At 46.6% G+C, this 25,157-nt stretch overlaps 1 protein-coding gene across 2 annotated transcripts in view; it reads left to right on the top strand.

The window, feature by feature from the left end:
- ASTN2 (astrotactin 2) overlaps positions 1-25,157 on the top strand; it is an 801,670-nt gene that overhangs the window by 161,800 nt on the left and 614,713 nt on the right. Inside the window, exons 1-2 of one of the 2 annotated variants that reach the window (XM_072960007.1) lie at positions 10,318-10,506; positions 19,924-20,308. In XM_072960007.1, the coding sequence (XP_072816108.1) occupies positions 10,486-10,506; positions 19,924-20,308 (406 nt within the window). In that variant the 5' untranslated portion in view covers positions 10,318-10,485. Of the gene's footprint in view, positions 1-10,317; positions 10,507-19,923; positions 20,309-25,157 lie in introns of those variants that run through there. The other variant, XM_031677473.2, reaches the window with a different exon arrangement.

Here is a 25,157-nt window from a genome sequence, read left to right as displayed (position 1 = left end):
TTTTATAGTAAAAAAAAGGGAAACCCAGAAAGGCTCAGATGGGAAAGGAGAAGTGTAACCAGGACTTGGGCGGTCAGGGAGCAAATGTGAGCCTTTTGCTAAAGCCTTGTGTTGCACAGAGAGTCAGGCTGAGACTACAGGGCAGGCGGTGCAAGAGTGCCTGCCTGGGAAGCAGAAAGCTTGGGTTCAATCCTGAGTCTTCACTTACGCATCCAGAAAAGGAGGATAAAATAATACTTATCTCACAGTGTTGAGAGAACGAACAAATCCGCATACTAGCCACGTGATACCGTGCCTGGCACCTAGCATGCACACACTAAATGTTTTCTTTAAATACAGGGATGGGGCTGCATCTGTATTTTCACTCATTTACAGTCGGTGTCCAAGCCTAGCAAAGAGAATGAGCACTGCTCTAGGAGTCACGTGGCTTTGTGTTTGGGCCCTCGCTGCCATATTAGCTGTGATTTGGGGCAGGGAGCTTAACTTCCGTAAGCCTCGATTTTGCCTCCTGAGAAGTAGTAGTTCTACCTGGCTTTCAGACAGCTGCAGTCTGCAGCACTGGCTGGGACTGATGAATGGGAGTGAGACGGGGTGGGGATGTCTCTTGAAACAGGAGAGAACACTCTGCAAATGTGAGCTCTTTATTATCATTCCTAACACAAACAGCTTCTTTTCTCCAGTGGCAGCCCAGAGCCACTTGCCGCCCGACAACAGTGGCCCAGATGTTGTCAACATCTGTCTGCTTTGCTGGGCCTTTTACAGAGAGGGGGGAACAGAGGAGGGAGGGAGGATCACATTCTAGAAACTGTGTGGACAGGATTCACTAACTCGTCCTTCTGTCCGTCCCCAGCCTGTGTACTCTTGGGGAAGAGGGGCCATTTCTCATTCCTCTCTGGGCTCCAAGTGTCCCGCCCAACACCTGGCTTAGGAAACACTGACTGAATTGGTTGTAGGGACTCATTGCCGCCTTTTGCCAAGGATGGCAGGGCCTCTCCATTACCCAAGAGGAGATATGATGGATTGGGATTCAGGAATCCTGAGTCTGCCACTGATTTACTGTGTGTCCTTGGGCAAGGCAGATACACCCTCTGAGCCTCAGTTTTCACACTGATAAAGTGATACATCTAAGGTTCTATGAAGAAGAATCTCCTGCATAATTGATCCTTGAATATTATGGACCCTCTTACAGCTGGGAAAGACTGGGAGCCTCGTATGTGCATGTGAATAGAGCTTTTTTTTTTTCCACTTGGGAGAGGGGCAGCTTGGCAACTTGGAGAACGGTAGTCAGTGCTACTAGGTGCCGGGAACTTCACTCACATTAGCTCCTTTAATCCCTAGAGCCATCCTTTGAGGTGGGCACAGCATCCTTGTTTGTCTAATGATTAAAGCGAGAATCAGAGAAGAGAATTCACTCTCTTAAGTCGCACAGCTAGTCGGAGAAAGAGTCATTCAAAATTTCTTCCAGGGTGCTGTACCCACAAGAAAGAATCAGTTTCTCATCACTGAAGGGCATTACTTAAGAGATTCAGCCACGGGCTGGGCAGAACCAGAGATGTTGGCTGTGGCCTTAATTCATGGACTCCTAAGATGTTCAGCACTGGGAGGACCCTTGTGGACCATCTGCTACGGTCCCCTCTTCATAGATGCAGAAACTGAGGCTCTGAGAGAGGCAAGGACTTGACACACATCACTCTTCAGCCTCCCAGAGTCAGGCTGTGCGGGGTGTGAGTTCTTTCTCTGCCACGTACATCCCTGACACCCCACTGTCCCTCAGTGAGTGCCTGCAGAGGGAGCCTGGCCCCTGTTCCAGGGCCGTAGACACGGCACACAGGGCTGGGCCAAGGGACCGGACGGAATACCTGGGACCAGTGGGTCCTCTGCCCAGAGCCTCCAGGGATGTATCTCTGCCCTTCCTTCCTGCACTGGATGGGGGTGGGAGTGCCTTTATTAAAACAGCCTTTATCCTCTTTCTAAAGAATGGAGTTGTGATTGCAGCTCTGTGAGATGGTGAGATTTCACTATGCCACCTTCCCAAAGCCATGCCAGTGGCAGCCTCTGTCCCAGGATCCTTGGGAAACAGGACTGTGCATCTCCAAGGAGACTGACTGGCCTGTAGCCACCAAATGTTGGAGGAAGGAGGCCTGGCACCAGCCTCTCCTCTCTGACTCTCTCCATTCCAGCTGGGCACAGGGGCCCAAGAGAGAGGTTGAGTGAGGTGGGTCGCAGCCTGGCACCACCGAGGAACTCGACCTTCAGAGCTACTTGGCCTCATTGATCAGCCCTTCTAACGGCCTTGAGCGGATCACCTCCTCTCCCTGAGGCTCAGGGTCTTTATCTGGGAAAGGGGGATAATAATGGAGCCTGTTTCACAAACTTGTAAGGATTAAGTGAAATCATGCCGGTAAAGTGGGGAAGGCAGGGACCGGGTGGGTCGCAGGTGCCAGAAGACTGGTTGTCTCCCTCCCTTCTTAGTTCCAGTCATTGCTCTCTTCATTCCATAATCCGAGACCAGCATGGAGCCTGAGCCAATGTCAGGCACAGAAAGAAAATGTCAGCTGTCTCTACTTTGTCTGCATTTGGGGTTAACTTTCCTTATTGTTCTTTTGCCTGATAGTATCTTATGTAGCACCTCTGAGGTGGTAGACGCGCTACCCAGCGCTTGACCTATATGAACTCACCTTTCTCTCCCAACTCATCCGTCCGTGAGGTACATTGCATTCATCTTCCAGGTGAGGACACTGAGGCAGAGAGCGGTCGCCCTTCCCATGGGGTCAGTGGAAGAGGGTGAGGGTCGATTTACAAGCCAGGGCTCACGGTACTCTACTGAATCTCAAAGTCTGAGATCCAGCCGTTATCTTGTCTGTTATCAAGCCCCTGCTCTGCGCTAGGCATTGTTTCAGGCATCGAAGATACCAAGCAGTGAACAGGCAACACCCCCACACTCGTGGAACTTAGAGTTCAATACAGAGTGAGACTCAGATGGCAGAGTCAGCCCCGGGACTGCACATCGTGCCCTGGGCACCCTGTCCTTGGCCCGTGGCATTTTTTGGTCAAGTCTCCCATCAACCAATGGCCTGGGAGTTTCTTCCACTGCTTGGTCACTTGTCTGCCACTCATGCTCTCCAGCCCAGGACGGCCACCACTGGCACTTCCCCAGTGTGGTAGCAGGCACGGAGCCCAGTTACCACTGCTCCAGGACGGTGGCTGTCCATGGGCTCACTCAGCACCTCCTTGTTTCTGCGTGTTATTCCGAAACATAACCTTCACATTTCGGTAATGATGGAAGGCGGAGCGGACTGCGGGATCCTATCAGAAATGAGTTTGTTGCTGAGCTCTGCCACACAGACAACTCATTGTCTCAGGTTCTCAGACAACTCATCTGGCTGCTCTGTGCCTCGGTTTTGGGATATGTGCAATGGGACTTAGCTCTCCCCAGCCCCATCACACCGACATCACCGGATTCCCAGGGCTGAGAGGCCCGCAGCTGGACTAAGAGGAGCTCAAGGCCTGTAGTCAGAAGAACCTGCCTCTAGTTCTCTGGAAATGTTATTTAATCATCCTCCTTGTCTGTAAAATTGATACAAAAATATGTTTTCTCCCTATTTCAGAGATCTGCAGACTGCGGGGCTGGGGCTAGAGTCAGGGAATGAGTGTTTCACTCACCTTGAGCACTGAATTGAAAGGGTTGCCCCAAGACTCAGCAATGCATTAATTTGATTTTTAAAAAGATTTCATTAAAATATTATTTATCTTGATTACTAGGTTTTGGGCACCCCTTTAAATTTTGCATTCCAGACGAGTGCCTCCCTCTCCTCAGCCTGGTCCCGGCTGTGTAATGCACAGCTAGCTGCTCAGATGTGCCGGTGCTGCGGGGAAAGGCTTTTAAACCTGTGTTGTGCAAATGACCCTGTTTTGTTGCAGTGGCGGGGGTTTATATTGTTTGCTTGTAGTTACAGTAATACACTTTTAGATGAGAAGAGTTTTTTCTGGAGGGTAGGCAAAACCCTCTCAGATTTTTCTACAGTGTCTTATGGGTCTGGGTTCTGATAATGGGTCTGCTACAGATTCATTTTGTGACTCAGAGCAAATGACTTAACCTCTTTGAGTTTTCTTACCTGCAAAATGGGTACATTAGCACCAACCTCAGTTTCCCTCAAAGGTTGATTTAGTGCGATTAATTTGTCAATGACAATGAGTATCTTGATCCTCTCCTTTGCAAAATGAAAGAGTACTTTTTCTAGTTCTGTTCCATGCAACCCTAGAAATTTCAGACTCCCAACCTCCACTTGAACTAGAAGAGTTCTTTTTTTATGTTTTTTTTTCCCAGAAATAAGTGCCCAATTAAAGTTTTTTTTTTAAAGGAAAGTATTCACAAGCGGTAAAAATCATAACAATCTTGGCTCCCCTGAAGATCTCTGAGTTCCTTTCTTTTCTGACAGTTGGAAAGTGAGATTTTAGTTTAGAAAGATGAGTGTGTCTGTCCCCACTGGGTTTCCTGCCAGCCCCTGCTGAGCATGATCTGGGCACAGTAGGAGGCACATGGCCTGATCAGGAGAGATTAGCTGGCCCTGGAGGACTGGAAGGAGAAGAGAAGAGGGAAGCAGGGTCACGGGGCAGCGGTCTGGATGCCAGGCACGTCTGTATTGTCTCCTCTGAGTTATTAGTCTCACCCTCGAACCCAGACACTCTCTGTCCCTGCCCACGGCTCCCTTCGCAGCCTGTTTGCTGGCAGCTGGGTACCACTGCTGCCTTCGCTGTTCTGGGGAGAGACGGGTGGCTCTGACTCTTGCCCTCTGCCCAGTTACTTCTCCTATAATCCTCCTTCCTGCTGCCTAGCCTTTATCTACAGCACTGCAGAGACACCCTTCTGTAACAGAGAGAGAGATACTCCATCAACAGTTTAGCAGGGAGTTGTTGATCCAAATGGAATCTTACGGGGAGAGATCTCCAGTTCACAAGACAGATAACAAGCAGTTTTTTATAACAGTGGAGGCCTATCATAAGTACTTTTAATTTGCATGAGTTAACCTATGTATGTTTTATGACAAGAGACACAGAGACAGAAATTTAAGAGGTTAGGTCGTTTTTCTCACTGTTACACTCCATGAGCATCTGGAATCCAGAGTGAAAATAGGATGGGAAACATGAAACTGCTGTCTTCTTTAGTCAGTCTCAAATGTCCACGCCACACAGTCAATGCTGCTCTGTCCTGTGTGCAACTCCCTTGTTTAGATATATCCTTTTCTTTCTTTCTTTCTTTCTTTCTTTCTTTCTTTCTTTCTTTCTTTCTTTCTTTCTTTCTTTCTTTCTTTCTTTCTTTCTTTCTTTCTTTCTTTCTTTCTTTCTTTCTTTCTTTCTTTCTTTCTTCCTTCCTTCCTTCCTTCCTTCCTTCCTTCCTTCCTTCCTTCCTTCCTTCCTTCCTTCCTTCCTTCCTTTCTAAACACAGTTCTAAATTCAAGCCACTTATTTCAGGTGCTGAGTCAAATAAGTAATAACAACAACATTTCAGCTGGATCTTGAAGGATGAGCAGAGATGTGTTTAGTATGTTTCAGTCTTTCTCCTTAATGCGGTGAGAGTTTTGAGTATATTTTAATTTCATGCATATGTATTGCCCACACACATAATACTTGTATATAAGTAGCACTTAGTAATTTTCAAAGCCTCTTCCCCTGTATCTTCTTATTTGGCTCTCCCAACCACTCTGGGAGTCAGGGAAGGTAAATCATTGTTGCCACTTGACTGATGAGGAAAGGAGGCTGAGTGACTTGCCCAAAATCTCCTTAAGAGGATTAAGTTCCAAACTCCTGGCTTCCACTGAGCCTGATACTGGTTTAGGTCCAGCAGTTTTCCAGGATATCCTGCTTCTGAGTGAGGACCGATTGCTTGAGGGAGACTGGAGACAAGGCGTCCTTCCAGAATCCCAGCCACTCCTTGATTTTCTCAGGAGTTGCACTGCCAGCCTACTCTCTGCCTCTTGGAAGGATGGTTATGCAGCCCTGTATCCAGGAGGCTTCATGAACGTAAGACCTTGGCCAAGTGGTTAGAAAATGTGCTTGTTGACAGCAAAGTGGGAGGAGCTCCAGAAACCAGAAACCAGGCACAGACAATGGAAGGGAGGGAATAATGCCAGAACTCCTCCTCCCTGTGCAGAAGAAAGGAGTGAATATTCAGAATGAAAATATCCACTGAAAACCAAGCACGATAATTGAGGAACAAAAATGGGAGGGAAATCCACACCTAGTTGTACTGTGGTGCAATTTCAGAAGAGTATGGATAAAGGAAGGGGATATCAAAGTGAGAAAGAGAAAGAGAAGCAAAAAAAAAATGTTTCCCTATAAAGAAAAGAGAGACAGTGTAGTTGCTGGTGAATGTGGTAACAATAAGAGAAGAATTTACTGAGAACCTTCTGTGGACCATGTAGTGGGTGTTGAGCAGCCTACTTTGTGATGATATTTATGGCAGCCTCGGAAATGAATATCCTCAGCTTCCTTGGAGGATATTAAGGATTAAGCTGAGATCTGGGAGCAGGGACTTTCGCTGGGGCAGTCCCTGTCCCACCTCCACCTGTTCCTCCAGGGTGTTCTCGTTGGTTCAAAATGCACAAAGCTTTGCAGGCGCCAGGAACCCCAGCTATTTGTTCTCGATAGATCTCAGGCCCCTCACCGATGGGAGAAGGGGATGGCTCTGTGACATTCTACCTCCTCTTTGCACAGTTCCTGGGCTCTCCCAGACCTCAGCCTTCCAGCCTCAGGCTCCAGTAGCCCCCAAGGGATGTGTCTCCTTGGGTGGCAGGCTTGGGGGAGCTATCACTGACCCCTTTAGGCTGAGGTGTGCTAGATCTTTGGGTCCCTGGACTTGACCCTAGAGTTGAGCTAAGGACAGTGTACAGTCTTTGGAAGCCTAGTTGGTGCTGGATCTGAGGGTGGGCCTTGGAAGGATATGGATGCAGAATCTTAGGAAGAGATTGGGGATGCAGGACTTGGTGAGCTGCTTTGGAGCAGCCCAGCTGGTGACAGCAAGGTCTCAGGGAACAGATTCTGTGGAGCTTAGCACTCATGGAGGGGTAGGGGGGTTAACAGTGTTTCTGTTGGGATGTTCCCTGAACAAGGAAGAAAAGCACCACCTACCAGCTCCCCCTGCAGCCTGTGCCCTGGGTTGCTGGAGCTGTTGGCTAGGATGGAGAACATCACCAAGCTAAGAAGGGTTACTAAGAGTAAGGTCGTAGGTGACTGGGCAAGTCTCTCTGCTAACTTGAGATACTCAGGCAATGCTGAATTCTATGTTTTTGAGAACTCAGGAGCCATGGAGCAGGACGGTGAAGAGGAGAGGGTGAATCAGACCAGGTCAGCCCTGGTGGCTGCAGCAAGGGCACTGAGCGATTTTGCTTCCTGCCTCCATCATTGCGCAGAAACCTCCAGCCAAGTCCTCTCTCTTCCCCCTTCTCATTGGTTGGCATCTTGTGTTTGACTCTCTGCCCTTGGTAACTATCTTTCCTGGGGTTTTCCCAATCAGGCCCAGTAGGGAGATTCCAAGGCGATCACAACGTGCTTTCCAGACAGTTGGCAGCTCCAGCACCAGGGCTGGGAAATGGCAGCAAAACAGTGCCTCCAAAAGACCCCTGTTGTGTGCCTTGTAATAGGTTTTGAAGACGCTTGATGGGTAGGTGATGGAGAAATAGGAAATAATGGAAACCCTCTGGATTTGCAGCTTTCTTTCTGTGACTTCAGTTACTCTCTGCCAGAGTTACCACTGGCGTTTGGTTTCTTCCTTCTTTTTCAACATTTCTTTCACTAAGCCCTGATATGTGTAAATCACTGCAACATATAAAGTTCTCTTATAAACATGAGTCTCAGTGGGGTCCTTACATAAAGAGAAAAAGGCACCTGTTAATGTGATCTTTTTAAAGAAGGGGAAACTTAGGCTCAGAAAAGTAAACCTACTGGTCCAGGGCTGTACAGCTGATCAGTGACAGCCGGGAATGGAAACCATCCAGTGCTCTTTGAGCTACATCATGGATGTCACCTTTCACTTAAAGTCCTAATATTGCCATGCAAATATAGGAAGAGGAATAGCAAATAGATATAGCTATCAGTTTGCTTTCTGTGGAAGGTGATTGTGCAGGAATAATTGGGTCCGACATCCCCTGACCTCTTTGCTTTCTGGTTCATTTTCTCCTGAGCATTTACAAGTAGATAAATGATTAAACAAGCTTGGAATGCAGACCAACTTCTCCTCTTTGCCCTTAAAGCAGGGAGACCTAGCCAGACTGTTGGCATGTTTGCCTCCTAATTACCCATATAACCAGTGCCCATTCCCCAGATCCAGGAGGAGACTGACAGCGATGTGTGTCTGTGTGTCTGTGTGTTTTAATTCACTATGTATCTTCCAGTCTTCTGGCCCTAGGACAGGACTCAGTGATGATTCAGACCCAGCCCTTTCCCTTTAGGGGCTTCCACGCCTTTTGTGGAGACATCTGTCTACTGTGTTTATCCACTTACCCATCCATCCATCCAACCATCCATCCATGCATCCAAAAGATAATTAGTAAACACCAATGAAGCACAGAGTGCTAGTCTCAGTACTGATGATAAAATAATAGACAGAATGGAACTCCGACCTTATGGAAGTTCTGTTCCATTAGAGCCACGAACAGAGTTAATCTATTAATGTATAATGTAACAGCAGGGAGGTAAGTACTATGAAGAAAGAGTGGAAAGATCATAGAGATGCTGTGATGGACATGGGTGAGAGTACACCGCCCACCAGGGGTGCAAAGGGAAGATTTCCCAGATGAGGCTGTGTCTTATTTGCAGACAAGCACCCACTACGCACTGCGCCTGCACCAAACTTCCTTTCCCCACCCATGATTTCTCCAAGAAGCCAGCTAATGTGGGAAGCTCCCAGCCTGTATGAAAATTATTTTGTGTGTATTAAGGCTTTCCATGGCTTCCAGCTTCCTCTCAACTCTTAGCCCTCCTTTCTATCTCAGAAGGCTGGGCTGTTGGCACAGTGGTTTAAGGTTGACACAGTATTAGGGATCTCTCCGTGGACACTGTGAGTCTGAAACACAATCTCAGAGAATGATGCCCTGAGCAAAGGACTTAGGCTCTGGATACCACCAACTCTAGGGCCAAACAGAGAGCTTCAGGATCATTATGGACTTTGAATTCTGGAACCAAATGTGTGCTATGCCTCTGCCTGAACCTGCAACTTTGGGCAAAGTCACCTCTTGGAGGCTCTTCCTTTGTCTGTTGAAAGAAGGCCATCTCGCTCATGGGGCTGCTATGGCCACCTCATTAAAAAATACGCATGGACCAGTGAGAGTTCTGTGAGTGTCTTCAGTTTAGAAGGGGCCAGGACCAGGACTAGGGTGCAAGTTTTCTGATTTCCTTTTCAAGGCAATTTTCCTCTGTCAGAATTTTTTAAACCACCATTTATTGACCACCGACTGTGTTCTAAACATAATCTCAAGTCCATCTTTGTGTATTTACTCATTTAATTCCTGCGATAGCCACATTCTGTAAAGACTGCTGTCCTCAACTTCTCAGTGGGAAAACCGAGGCTTAGAAAACGGCAGTGACCCACTCAAGGCTCCGCAGCTGATACGTGACAGCTCAGGTCGGACCCAGGCCAAGTCCTTCAGAGCCTGCGTGGTCAGCCATGTTGCGTAGTTAGTTATCCAGTCTTTCTGTCTCATTTTGGGTGTGAGTATACTTGATTAGATGGGCCAGCCCACTCCCCCACCTTTGAACTTGACTGTAATTGGAATTGCAAGCAAGTTCTTTTTATTCCCACTTCTTCTCTGTTTTGCACTTGGAAGCTATCAGAACCTTTGCTTCTCACCATGTTTGCTTCTGGCATAGAGCTTATCAAACTGCGCATGGCAGTCATTATCTGTGTATTTATCTATTTCCCCAAACTGACTGCAAGTTCTTTGAGGCCATATCTGTGTGTTCCTAAATCCAGGCAGAAAGTTGGGTGCAAGGATGGGGCATAACAGTAACAGCAGAAACAAGCCAATAGCTGCCATGTATTGAATGTTTTTACAGATGAAGGGCTACATGATGTGTTTTGCAAATATCACCTTATCTCATCCTCACAACAGCCCATTTCAGTGAATGGTTTTATTTCCAAGTTAGAGCTGCAAAAACTGAGCCTCACGGAGCAAATGTTCTAAGGTCACACCACCGTTGAGTGGCAGAGTGAGAACTTGACCTTGGGTCTGCCTATTTCCAGGCATGCCCTTGACCTGGTGAATGAGTGCAAGGCTCCTCTGTAGTCACCAGGGTTCATCTGTTTATCTTCATGACTCAAAGAATAGGAAGAAAATCAATCCTCTCAACGATGCCTTCTCCCACCCTCTCCGTTCATCCATCTTCAGACTGGGATTTCTGACAAAACATGAGAGGCCACCTGAGGATCTGGAATACTGATTTGTGCTAAATACCTCCTGTGACTTATTGTCAGACCTCTCCCTCAAGCAAATGGAAACTTGCCAAACGGATGTAGGTATATTTCAGTCACCTACCCTCAAAGATGCGTTTATAATGGATTCATTCTTTCATTCATTCCTTCAATAAGGAATTGAGGATCTACTATGTACCATGTACCACTCAAATTCACTCAGAAATAAATAAAACCCTGCCCTCCCCTTCACTGCCTCTCAGTGTAGAAATACAATTAATGCATAATGAGGTCTACTCGGTGTTGGGCCCGGGGCTTGGTCTTGGGTACACTGAGTTGATTAAGGATGCCCTGTAGGGGCACTCAGGGTGATGAGACGGTAGTTGGCAGACAGCAGCATGAGTCACTGAGGGTCCTAACAGGTGAGTACTTAACCAGCCAGAGGCAGCAGGTTTCACAAAGGCTTGTTAAGAACTCATGACCCAAGAGCTGAGTTTAAAGGACTAGAAGGAAAAGGTGGGGGAACATTTCAGGCAGAGTGAGCAGCATGAGCAAAAGCACAGCTGCATGAGATGGTGCAAGGGATGCAGGAGGTTTTGCTGGTGAGGTTCATGCTTATACAACTGAAATGCTAGACAGGATGTTATGGGAATACGTATATTTCATCAGTTCAAAAACACTTTCACATTTGCCTTTGCCTTTCTGATCTGTAATATTGGAGCTGGGATGATCATTAAAAACCAGGCAATATTATCTACTCACCCCAAAGAGGGAAGAGGGGCCATAGTCAAGGTCACACAACATAGAGTTTGTAGGGTGATCATGGTAATATTTTGGGAAACTGTACAGAGAGTACCACACACCATAGTAGAGGGAACTTGGCGGCTTCATCATTACCTTGTATCTAATTTTTCAGGGAATAAGGTCTTGCGTGAATAACAAGGATCCTAATATTCCCTGAGATCCTCTACCCGCGAGCCACTATACTCAATGAGTTCTGTAATGCAATCTCATTTAATCCTCTGCAGACCCTCTCAGTTAAGGGTTAGTAACCCAGTTTACAGATGAGAAAACTGACGAAGCTTAAGGGACAAAACAAAGACACCCATCTGAAAGGTAGTACGGCCGTGACCCGAATCCCTGTCTGTCTGACTCGGGCAAGTGCAGGTGTCCCTGAGTTCACCAGCTTTCCCCTTGGCGAATTGCTGATGGATTCAGAATGATCACCCAGGATTTGGCCCCCATTCTGATCTGAAGATGATTAAGGAAGGTTGAGCTGGGTGGAGAATGAATAAGTTCCAAAGAATTTCTGCATTTTTACTTTATTCCCTTGGCATTATCTTAGGAAATAAAATAGTTTCTCTAACAGATACAGTGTAAGTAGATGATTAGTTTAAAAGGAAAATGTTTCATTTTCTATAATGGGACTTCCTTAAATAGGTCACCCTATATTTGTCTAGAGGCAAAGAGATAACTAAATATAGCCAACTATCGACATAAAGATAGGCGTGAATGTATTTTTATACACATGAGTATATACATATCTGTATAATACATGTATGTCTATGCACATCTTTATCTGTTGTGCATTTATCTTCTCCTAGATATTCACATGTAAAACTTATCTCTTCATTTGATTATATGCTGGGATCTTTCATAACCTTCTGGGAGCTTACCTAGGGAAAAAATTCACACGTAGATACAATTGTAATCCAGTGACAGAATCCACGCTTCAGTGTCATCACTGGCACCTTCTTTCTCTCCCCTTCCTGCCGGTGAAACACCAGGTCTTCCCGTCCTGTGGAATGTCTTATTTGTATGCCGTTAGCCGACGACCCCACTTCAGCTGCCCATATATCAGGTCGAATCGTCTGTCTCTTAGACCAGGGCTTCCTCTGCCTCTGCACTGTTGACAGAGATCATTCTTTGTGTACATGGCTGTCCTGGGCATGGAGGATGTTTACAGATTCCCTGTCCTCTAGCCAGTAAATGCCAGTAGCACCTTTTCCCCAGTTGAGACAACCAAAAAGTCTCCATTACCAAATGTCTCCTGGGGGATAAAATTACCCCCAGTTGAGAAATTCTGTCCTGGACCATTGTCAACAGCCATCGCTCTGGTCTCCCTGTTTCCCATCCCTGCAGTACATACATCCAGTGTGATCTCATTACTCTGTTGCTTTAAAGAAAATCTTGGATCCTTACTGCCTAAAAAATTGTCATGCCATTTGCAGTGTGGTTCAGACCTGTGTTATCAGCTTATTCCCCTGCAGCTCCCTCAAGGCCCAGTGGGCATTCCCAGTCTGTGAGAGAGTGGGCCTGCAGTTTACTGCAGTGGCCCCAGCTGGGAGGCCTTATCCCATGGACTTGCCACCTTGGGGTGTGTTCTCAAGCAAGTTTATCTTCTGAGCCCCACTTTTTCATCTGTGCAATGGGTGTAATAATCTAACCAGTAGGGGAGCTTGAGCATCAATAACTCTAATACAAGTTAGAAAATGCTCCTTAAATCAGGGTTGGGATGATGTACAGTGGGAATTCAGAGGATCAAGTGATTCCTTCTGGCTGAGCCTAGAGAGGGAATATCCCCAGAACTCACCCCAGAAGAGTTCACCAAGGAGATTGCACTGAAGTTGGCATTAAGTCTTCGGGGTCTCTGGGCATAGACATGTCAGGGTGAGGAATAACCGTGGGAGCCAATGGGGGCAGCATTCCAAACAGAGGAGATCTCAGGACAGTAAATAGAAACAGTGAGTTCCAATGTGGTTGCAGACTCAGCACCATGTCTGCTCTATAATAGGCTCTCAGTAGAACTGGTGGTGTGTGGGGGGAAGCATACGTTTTGAGAAGGATACACAAAGGTGTACGTTAAAAATGTTCTTTCCAATTGAACTGTATTCAGTTTACAATGTTGTGACAATTTCTGGTGTACAGCAAAATAGTTCAGTCATACGTATACATCCATATATTTGTTTTCATAATCTTTTTCATTATAGGTTACTACAAGATATTGAATATGGCTCCCTGTGCTGTACAGTATAAACTTCTTGTTTATCTATTTTGTATATAGTAGTTAGTATCTGTAAATCTTTAACTCCCAAGTTATCCCTTCTTATCCCCTTTCCCCCCTGGTAACCATCAGTTTGTTTTCTATGTCTGTGAGTCTGTTTCTGTTCTATAAATAAGTTCATTAGTCTTTTTATTTTAGATTACACATATAAGTGACATTACATGGTATTTTTCTTTCTATTTCTGGCTTACTTCACTTAGAATGACAGTCTCCAGGTCCATCCATACTGGTGCAAATGGCATTATTTTATTACTTTTTATGGCCGAGTAGTTTTCCATTGTATAAATATACCACAACTTCTTTGTCCAGTCATCTGCTGATGGACATTTAGGTTGTTTCCATGTTTTGGCTGTTGTAAATTGTGCTGCTGTGGACATTGGGGTGCATGTATCTTTCAAATTAAGGTTTCCTATGGATATATGTCAAGGTGTACCTTTTGAGCTATATGTTATCTACAAAGGTAGAGAACCAGTTGACACGAACTTGAACTATCAAACTGTCGGACTTTTCGATTGCTCAGTGGGGAGGGGCTTTGTTTTCAGCTGTGCCTTAGTTATGATAGAAGATGGGTTGGAGACAGTGAAGGAGGTGGAATAAAGCCTGGGAGGTCATTTGGGGTGTTTTGAAATTATCATGGTGAAAGGCAGTCATGATGAGACATAGAGTGGAGAGAAAGAAAGATTACAGAAACTATTTTGTGGATCAGACTGTCAGGAGTCGTGGTTTCTCAGCAGCTTTGAAGGGTGTTGGCTGCATATACTGCTTCCAAAATTATCTTAGGATGTTCTGTGATCTTGGTCAAGTCACTTCCACTCTCTGAGCCTGTTTTTTTCATCTGTAGTCCCAAGGGTTTGGGCTATTTTCTAATAATCCCTCCAGCTTAAACATAGACTGAGGTCTGAAAGAAGACATCCCAGAGAGCCTGGAGCCCTGGCCCTTGTGTGCTAGCTCCGTCACTCAGGTAATGGCCCAGAGAAGACCCGGTGGGTCGTCAGACCTCAGACGTCCTGGGGCTGGCTGTCGGGACCAGACACAAGTGACAGAGGGGAAGGACATTACTTAGGAGAATATGCATGTTCACAGCTCTGAGGATTAAAGGCCCGTGTTCTTATCACTGCCGAACAGAGTATTATAAATCCAGTCTTAGAATACCAAATCCTTTTGCGGCTTGGCCGTCATGAGGGAATATTAAAAAGGCCAGAGACAGAAATAATCAGTTTCCGAATGACACATTGTCAAATAAAGCATTTCTCACATTATCCTTTTCTTTCCTTTCTCTGGCTCCTTCTTCTGTGCCTGGATATTTTAACAGGAAAAAATAGATTAGAATGGGGCCAGGCTGAATAGAGTTCTTAGTTTGACTTTTCAGAAGGCTCTCTCGGTGGGGTGGTTTGGGGGTGCTTTTTATTTTTCACCTCTGTGTTATTTTTCAGTGTTTGATATTGTGTATGTAAGCAAACCAGCTGGAGGCACCGGCATTGGATAAGAGCAGAGCAGCAAAGAGGGGCCGGGCCATACAAGGTCGGATCAGGTGTCCTCTGGTTGCTGGGGTCAGTGCTGATACAGGGACTGTCAGATTTACATTCCTTTGGCAAAGTCTGGGCCAGATTTTAGGCTTCTGGATGTTTATTAAGGGCCTTCCTGGGCCATGTGCTATATTGCAGTCTGGGGAAATGGCCGTGCAGAAGCTAGGGTGGGAAAGTGGTCAACCAGATGATGAGGTTGTAGCAGTGTAGCCAGATGGCTGACAGCCATGGCGTGTGTGAGGGAGGAGAGCATAGCCTCACTCCAACTTGAAGAGGCAAAGATGCCCCCGGTGACCTGACGTCCAAGCTGGGATGGCTGGGCAAGTTGAGATGAGCAGATGAGGAGGAGATGTTAGTGTCCTAGGGCTGTCGTAGCAAGTAACAACAAACTGGGGTCCTTAAAACAACAGAAATTTATCTTCTCACAGTTCAGGGGGCCAGAAGTCCCAAATTAAGATGTCAGCAGGAAAAAAAAAACCCTATAATGAAATAGAATATGAAAAAGAATAAATATGTATTATATATGTAATTGAATCACTGTGTTATACACCAGAGATTAACACAACATTGTAAACCAACTATACTTCAATTAAGAGAAAGAAAAGATGTCATCAGGGGTTGCGCAATTGGAGGCTCTGATGTTTGCCAGCAGTCCTCGGTGTTCCTTGGCTTGTAGCTGCAGCCCTCTGGTCTCTGTCTCTGTCTTCACGTGGCTATCTGTGTGTATGTGTCTCTTCTACTCTTCTTACAAGGACACAAGTCATTGGATTTAGGGCCCAGCCAATCCAGTATGACCTCATCTTTTTAAAATATTTATTTATTTGTTTATTTGTTTATCTATCTATCATTGAAGTATATTCAGTTTACACTGTTGTGTTAATTTGTGGTGTATAGCATAGTGATACAGTTACATATACATATATACATACTCCTTTTCATATTCTTTTTCATTATAGGCTATTACAAGGTATTGAGTATAGTTCCCTGTGCTATACAGTAGGGCCTTATTGTTTATCTATTTTATGTATAGTAGTATCTGCAAATCCCAAACTCCCAATTTATCCCTCCTTTCTCCCCTCCCCGCCCCCTCCTCCTTAGTAATCATGTTTATTTTCTAAGCAGCGTGACCTCATCTTAATTATAACTGCGAAGACTCTCTTCCAGATCAGATCACTTTCTAAGGTTCTGGATGGACATGAATTTGGGGGGCATTGTTCCAACCACTGTAGGGAGTGAGTGACTGAGTGCTCTGCGCTGCGAAGCCATTGGGGAAGAGCTCAGAGCATTATGCTTTGGGGGAATGCTAATCACAGTGTGATTCAAGGACAAGATATGAGATGGGACTTGTGGAGGGGTGAGGCAGGAGAAGGAAGCAGACACTTCAGCACGAGGAGGCTTGGGTGCCAGGCTGGGGATCTGGACATTATTTTGAGAGTGGGGAGGGGAGCCAGAAAAGTGTTTTACACCGGGGGAAGGGTGCGAAAGGATTTGCTTTGGGATGAAGGAATAGAGAGGCTGAGGGACTGAGGCTGGTATTTGTTGGTATTTGTGGAGCCAGACCTTTTCTCCAGATCTTTTATTGTCTTCTTTAATCCTTAGCTTAATTAACCCTTCACGTTGGGAACAATCAGCCCATTTTGTAGGTGAGCCTTTGTAGCACAAGGAGGTGAAATGTCTTAGCCAGCTTGTGGTGGCCAACAGCATGCAGGGAAGCAGGGACTCCCACGCTGGCCCGGGTGCCCCCAGACACCTGGTTGCCACATCCTGCCACTCTGCCCTTGGCATTGCCCACCTTCACCTTGGCCTGGCTCCACTGAGGGGTCCGAGACTCAGTGTCAGGAATAGAAGATGAGCGGGCTGATCCTAGTCTAGAGAGGCTTTAGTAAGGAAGGTTCCAGAAGAGATGGGAACACACATTCTTTCTCCTGTCTCTTTCCCACTTCCTGCCTGACAGCTTAGTGAAATCCTTAGACACAAAAGAAGAAGGTACAGCTAATTACCCGGAGACTTGTGTTGCTTGCAGGCTCGCAGACACCTACCCCTCAGTACCAGACTGGGACTTGTATTTCTGGAACTCGCTGCCACTTCTCCAACCTGACTTGTCTCGTCCAAATCAGATTTGGCGTCGGGTTGTCCCTGAGGCTGGCAGGACCTCGGCTTGCGCCTCCTCGAGCCTTGACCTCTCCTTAACTTGCTTTCTTAAAATTCATAGCCTTCTCTCTACATCCTCTTCTCCTTCCTGGGCTCCCTGCTCTCCCGGCAGCCTTTTATCTGCTGCCTGGATCTGTGTTTGCCCCTGGCCTGTAGACTCGGTGGACTGACACTCTAGTCCTGCTCACCCTTCCAGCAACAGCTCCTGCTTTTCCGTTTGCTTGTCCTTGATGAAGGAAGACTGCAAAGAAGACTGCAGAGAAGGGTAAGCCCTGCAGCAGTGGAGCAGAACCGCAGCCTGGACCAGTCCAGGTGGATGCAGATTCTAGTTGCTTCTTGGTTCTGAGTTACATCCGCTTTCCTTGGGTGGAACGTCCCACTAGGACAAAGGTGGCCACATAATTCTCTTGAGCTGCTTTATTTGTGCACAGCACCCATTTTTCCTTTCCTTCCTTTTGGTCTATAGAATCACTACGCTGTCAAAGAGCCACTGGCTGTGCAGTGAAGGACTGGGTTCACATCCCTGTTTTACCACATCCTAGCCTTTTGTGTTCAGTTGGACCCAGGATCCAAACCTGTGTGACTTCAAGCGAGTTACTTCGCCTCTCTGAACCACCTTTCCCTCCTTTCATTTATGGAGCAGAAACAATAATCCCTGTCACATAGGATTGTCTTGAAGAATAAATAAAAGAACATTAAGTAAAAGTAGTAAGGAGAGGGCCTGCTATTGTTTTTATCAAGTGGTGGTGTTCTTCATGCCTCCTTTTTCTGTTCACTCACCTCTCCTATTATCTCTTCCCTCCATACCTCCCCACCCCAGTCTCCTTCCTTTGTTATCGCTGATGCAAAAAGCTAATAATACCAAGTAATACCATGTCACACATGATTTCTAGATGCAGTGTGGTCTCTATTGTGTGTTTTTTGGAGGGAAAAAGCATTTGTTCTTGTTTTTCTAGGGCTCCAGAGGTGATAAACAACACACACACACACACACTCACACACACACACTTTACACAGAGTTAACAGATGGCACCCACCCCCACACACATATACGTAAGTACATATACTTGTAGCTTTATTTGGTTTGTATATTTGTTTTTGAGTTCCAACATCCAGAGACAACCTTCCTGGGGATCTAGCAGTGACTCACTGCTGGAGTCAAGACAGGGCTTGACTGCCAGCCATACCTGCATCCCTGGCCACCTCTTAGCCACTTACCCTCCTACTCCTTACCTCCATCCCCGTGGAGGTAATGAATTCTAGCCTAGTGAACTGAGGGACTTGCAGAGATGAAAGACGTGATCATTTTTTAAAGTATTCAGCGGGATAGCTGAATCATTTTAGTAAATAATCTGCTTCTTGGCCTAAACAAGTATCCTTAACAGCAGTCACTCCCCACCGAGATGATGTATTCAAGGTTAGTTAACATCTCTCATCTTTGCAAGATGTTATATAAGTCGTTTTCAGAAATCGTCCTTTCCTCCAATGAGATCATCATCAAGGAAACGCGATCAGCCACATGGGTGTGGTTGAAAGAATCCAGGCTTTAGAGCTAAAAATCCAAAATAAACAAACACACAAAAAGTGAGGCTCAGAGCTTGCTATGCTGCTCACCATCTGAGTTTCAGACTCTCTGGATTTCTTTGCCCCCCACCCCACCCCATACCAAGAGGGTGATCCTCCCCAGGTCTAAGGATTACACAGCAGGGACTCAGCACAGTGGCCTCAAATCTCCCAGGCAGAAGATATAATGAAGAGAAGCAAGGTAACTGAGGGTCTGCCCCTGTTCCTCGGAGATGCTTCTGGCACAGAGTGAAAGAAGGAGGGTGCGGAGAAAGCAGACCTTCCACCTCAAGCCCTGGACAGGTGCTGTCAGAAGTACAGACGTGCTTTGGAAACACCCCCACCCTTGAGGAGTTCACAGAGCAGGCTATTTCATGAGTCTCATGAATCTTGTCAGATACGTCTGTAAACACCTTAACCTATTTCATTTTAATATATGTTGTGCAGATATAACCAAATATTTACCAGTTGAATGTATTAAAGGAAAACAAACCTCAGTATGCCTTAAATTCCTGATTAAGGGAGCCCTAGAAAGGCTCATTCATTCATTCATTCAACAAATATTAATGAAGCACCTTTGTCCCAGGTCCCCTGTTGGGAATCAAATTTTAAAAGACTAGTTTTTCTGATAATAAAAAAATGGATTATGTAGAAATTGTTTGCCTTAAAGTGCTATCATATATTCCCAGCAGAATGGAAGAAAGGCTACTGTCTCTTGATCTCTTGGTGGACTGATTTTAGAGATGAGGAAGCAAGGTTAAGAGGGTATGAGCAAATATCCTGGGGTCACTCTGCTGGTAGGAGGCGGAGTTGGGACTCAGACTCTTGTGTGAAGCCACAACCCTGACTTTTCCCAGTGTTTAGCAGTCTCCATTGCTCTGGCATGACCATTATCCATCTCAGTTGCTCCTCGTGGCAACCTTTTGAAGAAGGGAGGGCAGGGATTTTTACTCACCACCTTTATGCAAGTGATAAGCAAGGCTCAGAGAGGTGAAGCAGTTTCTCCAAGGTCACACAGTGTATTGGTGAGGAAGCCACATTTGGAAACTGTCTCTCTGGCTTCAAAGCATGGCTGGTGACTCCTTGAGGCTCCGAGAGCCAAACCTAAGGACCTAGGGATCGGGACTGAGTGTGGTGGGCTGGAAACCCCCCTCTGTCACTCCAGCCCCGGGGACAGTGACCCATTTGCTTGTCTTTCTTCCCTCCCGCTCCAGGGTGGCCTCATCGCGCTGTTGCTGCTGCTGCTGGTGTTCACGGTGGCACTCTACGCCCAGCGGCGCTGGCAGAAGCGTCGCCGCATCCCCCAGAAGAGCGCTAGCACAGAAGCCACTCACGAGATCCACTACATCCCCTCCGTGCTGCTGGGCCCCCAGGCCCGGGAAAGCTTCCGCTCCTCCCGGCTGCAGGCCCACAATTCCGTCATCGGCGTGCCCATCCGGGAGACCCCCATCCTGGACGACTATGACTACGAGGAGGAGGAGGACCTGCCCCGGCGGGCCAACCATGTCTCCCGGGAGGACGAGTTTGGCAGCCAGGTGACCCACACCCTGGACAGCCTGGGCCGACCAGGGGAAGAGAAAGGGGACTTCGAGAAGAAAGGTGAGTCTTCCCTGTTGTGTCCCACCTTCCAGGGGGCATTTCAGGAAACTGGGAAGAGGCGCAGGAGCTGGCGGTTGGGGACACAGGCGGTGTCTCCTGGGCTAAGCCGTTTTGGGTTTATGGCCAACTTCTGTTGGGTTTCCAGAATCTGTCTTCTCTGGCTCTTCAATGGAGGGGGAAAAAGTATCAGCGTTCTTGGAATTGGAGTTTTGAGGAGCGTCAGAAGTTATGTAGTCAAACGTCTCTCCAGTATCTCTTGATTACTTCCCTTGATGGCCTTCTCACAGCCCAGGAGAGAGTGCATCTCATTTCCAGGCACTACTCTATCAAAAGATGTTTCCTTATACTGAGTTGAAATCTGTTTCCCTGGCCCTTCACGTCCTCAAAGACAGTGAATCTGATTTTTCCTTCTCCAAGGCAGCTCTCAGGAAATTTGACAACAGGAAAAAACAAAAAAAGAGATGCCCTGTCACTTTGAAAAATCAACCAAAGTAAACAATCCCAGTCTTTTCAGCGAGTCTGATGTGATGTGTTTTTCAGACATTTCACCATTTTGGTCACTGTCCTCTAAATAGACGTCCTAATGTTTCATGCCCTGGAGTGTAACACCAGAACTGACACTTCTGTTCCTCAAGGTGGGATTGCCCCTGTGCTGAGCAAAATGTGGTTTTCACCTCCCTCTTGTCAGCTGTTACGCTTCTGCTGATGCAGCTTGAGACCACATTTGGGTTTTTGCAGCTATTGCTGGCTCATATTTGGCTTTTTGCTGACTGAAACCTCCCCCTCTTTTTCATATGTGCTATTGCAAAGACCTTGCTCTGGTGGAGGACAATTAATTATTTGGATGTAAGCACAGGGTGTGTTTACATTGATGTTTAGTAAGTGTCTATGGCTCCAGCTTGTTTATAGATGGGATTTGGCTATTTTTCCTTCAGATAAATGCTGCAAAAGTGCTGTCCTGTTTTTGTTGTTGTTGTTGTTGTTGTTTTCATATTGTCTTTGTGACACTGGTGATGATGATGGGTTAAAGGTTTGGTCTGGAGGTCCCAGTGTTAGAACTACTCTTTTTGAGCCGAGAGGAACCGTCACTGCTTGGCTCAGTCCTGGAGCTCTGAAATTTGCAGTCTTCTCTTCTACTTCTAAAATCCTTCATGTCAGATCCATCTTTCCATGATGCTCAGTGGGCAGAGGGGAACACTGGGGACTTCTTAGAAAGGGGAAATTTTTGTTAAGCTTAGAAACCCAGGGAGGGAAAAGAGTGATACAGCAGGAGGTAAGAGCACAGGTTTTGGAGTTGTCTGGACCAGGGTTCAAATCTCATCTCCTTTATTTACTAGATGACCTTGAAAAATGGGAATTTCAACCCTCCAAGCCTCAGATTCCTCATTGAAGGATTACATATAAAAACAAAATGTGTGCAAAATACCGAAGCCAGGGCCTGGCACCTGGTGAGTGTTGAATCCCTGAGAGCCGTTTCGGTCAACCTCAGGCCCTCGATCTCAGCTGGCTTCTGAGACTCCCTAATCCATTCCCCTGCAGTCTCCCTCTGAGTGCCCGCCACCATGGTCTGCTCAGTGCCCGGGAACGCCTGCGTTATTTCCCTTGTCTGCCACGATCTCTTCTGCCTTTAAACTGTTGGTTTACTGACAGTCTCCTCAATTCTTTGCTTTCTCAAGCATTGTTTATCTTTTTTCCTGTGACTTCCCATCTTAGAACAAGACCAGCCTGCGTTTATTTCACCTCTTCACATCCCGTAATGCCTAGCACAGGGCCTCGCACGTAGAGAATGCCCAGTGAGTGTCAGGTAAGAAAGATGGCCCCGGAGAATAAGCATGTTTGGGAGCAGTGCCATCGGGCCAGAGCATCCTGTGTCTCGTCTGAAGCAGAAAATCACTTGGATAAGGCAGAACCCATCTTCCCATTTTCTCAGATTTGGGGTTTTGTAGCCCAATTTACTGAGCCTTACTGTCCTTATATGGAAAATGGGTGAATGAACAGCCAGTCTGCCCATGCCTTAGCTTTGCTGTGGAGATCAAATCATAAATGCACTGCAAACACTGAAGTTTCCCTAGACTGGCATTTGTTTCCCACACCAGAATCTTCCCCAACCTAGCCATGGGGAGAGGGGTCCACTCCCTCCAGCTCCTGGAGCAGGCTGTGATTACTTTATCACTGTTCAGTAATAATCAGTTTCTCTTTCTGTCTCCTACATGATACTTGGAGATTTTTATTTATTTATTTTTATTGAAATATAATTCACATGTAACATTGTATTAGTTTCAGGTATGCAACGTAATGATTCAGTAATTGTCTATACTGAGAAATGATCACCGTGATGTCTAGTTAATATCCATCGCCTCCCATAGTTACAGTTTCTTTCTTGTGATGAGAACTTTTAAGATCTACTCTCTTAGCAACTTTCAAATATACAATAGAGTATTGTTAACTCTAGTCACCATGTTGTGCATTACATCCCCATGATTTATGAGACTTGGTGATTTTTGAGAGCAAGGGCTGTGTCTTTATCTTTGTCTCACTAGTGTCCAGCACAGTGGCTGGAGCTTAGTAAGTGCTCTGAAAATACCTGTTGACTGAATGATTAACAACACTCATCAGCCATTTGGTCGATTAGATAAATCCACTCTTTGGTCAGAGTCTAGAATTCTCAGTTCCAGGTCTCGAGCTATCTCACCATCCTCAAATCTAGGAATCAAAGGGTTAGCAGAGACCATTGGTAGTGATGACCAGAACCCAGCAGAGAGTAGCCACTGGTTGGGGGTGAAAACCCAGAAAGAGTCATAGATGACAGGTAAGTGACCGACAAGGAACAGAGACCAGAAGAAGCTAATACAGGCAGATTTTCTCCCCGCTTCACTGCCTCCAGCAAGCTCCAGATGGAGTACAGGAAACGTCTTCAAAACGGGGAAGCAGGTGGGGGAGGCAGGTCCCTTCCTTTCCCTCCCCTCCCCTCCCCTGGAAGGCAGTACAGTATGGCAGTAAAGACTCTGCAGTCAAGAGGTATGATAATACAGGATTAAGTTCCCCATCTAGCGTTACTAGCTCTGTGACCCTGATGAGTCACGTCTTCCTCTCCCATCGAAGGGGCATAATACTAGTATTCCACCTTGCAGTGTGGCTGAGAAACGTCAATGAGGTAACCTATGTAACTGGTCTGGTGCGCAGTAAACATTCAACACACATTTCTGTTACTGTTATTCATACTGTCAGTCTTCAAAGTTGTTACACTGTCCCAGAGGCCATGATAGACCCTGGAATAGAGGTGAGGAAAGCAGAACCTTTGCCCTTAAAGAGCATTACAGTAAACCTCCTGGGTGAAAAGAAGGGGTTGGGGTTTAGGCAACTGAAGCTGAAGCTCAGAAAGTCCTGGATCTCTCTGTGCCACACAGCAAAGATGTGGCAGAGTCCAGGTAAGTCCTAGCATCCTGGCCAGAAAGAACCTGTGCTACAGACAGCTGTCCTGCTCAGAATGGCCCACCGCGTCCCATTTCACTGGGGGTTGGGCCCTTCCAGGCCTTGTGTTCCTTAAAGGGAACACTCAGTTTTGCCATTTCAGCTGCTGTGCGTTTCAGTTGCTCATGTTCACAGAGGGTAGGGGCCTGACTCTTGCGTGACAGAGACAGCACAGGGGACAGACGCGTGCGGGATCCAGAGGATATAGAAGACTGACTCCCGAGAGGTAGAGGGACGTATTGTGGCCCCCCTCCCCAGGAGCCGCTCTGGGGTCTGCACGCCCTCAGGCGTCCCGCTGCATCCTGCCTTAAAGACGACCCCATCTGTTGTGTTTTCTTTCAAGCAGAGCTGTATCTAAACAGTGACAAAACCAGGCTCTTATTTTTTGAAATCTCCACATTAGATGAGGAGCATACAAAAGAAATCCAAAGTGAATGAATGGTGGATGCCTGAGGCCCAGTCCTTGCAAGGCAGCTTGATGAGTGGGAGTGAGCAGATGGACTTGGAACCCAGCTCTCGAGTTCACTGGCGGCATGGCCCTGGTGAACCTCTTAGCCATCTGCAGATGCATGCCTTTGTTTCTCCTGTTTTCATCTGTGTGCGTTTTTTTTTTTTTCATGTTCCTCTGAGTTGGCTTTAAAACAAAGTATAATTTGAAATAAAACCAACCATTTTATTTAATAGCGTATCCCAGCCACAGTTTGATCCAATAAGGGCAGGAAAGGAAGAAAGCCAGGCAAGAAGGAAGTAGAGGACCCGCTTTTCCTGACTGCAGTCTGGAAACCGGTCACCCCACCCGTGGGGAGGTGGCGGCTGGGGCTGTTCTTGCAGTCTTGTAGCCCCTGAGCGTCTGGTCCTCCTGCTGGACAGAAAAGGGATGATTCTGCTGGCAGATTGCAGAATGTAACAGCAGCAGCTCAGACCAAATGTGCTTTCTGTTGCTTCAGGTGGCCCTTGGAGAGAACCATGAGATTCTGTCTTTTACGGGGGAACCTGGGAACAGCTGTGCATTTTGTCCAGAGTGGGCAGGTATCAGAGGCTGGGCAATGCAAATAAAAGTAATCCTGAAATACCTTTGAAATTACATTGCCAGGGGCTAGTCTCACCTGTGCATCTCACACTTAGAATTTGCCCATAGAGTCAAACTGCCTCATCAGACTTGAGCACTGTCACCCTGCTTTGCAGCTTGGGCCTGCAAATAGTAGAGGGGACAGTCTACAGTGCAAAGGGACAAAGTTTTATTAGCAAGAGACAACAGCTTGGGATCCCAGACCCCAGGAGCACTGTGCTGAACAGGCTGGTTTTCACTGATACACCCCCATGTGGAGCCACACCTTTAATTTCAGTTAAACACTGAAATTCTTCCATGCCAGTCGGC

This window comes from Vicugna pacos, chromosome 4, assembly GCF_048564905.1.
Source record: "Vicugna pacos chromosome 4, VicPac4, whole genome shotgun sequence".
Lineage (NCBI taxonomy): Eukaryota > Metazoa > Chordata > Mammalia > Artiodactyla > Camelidae > Vicugna > Vicugna pacos.
The sequence above is the reverse complement of the archived record's forward strand: the minus strand, read 5'-3'. Positions and strand labels throughout refer to the sequence as shown.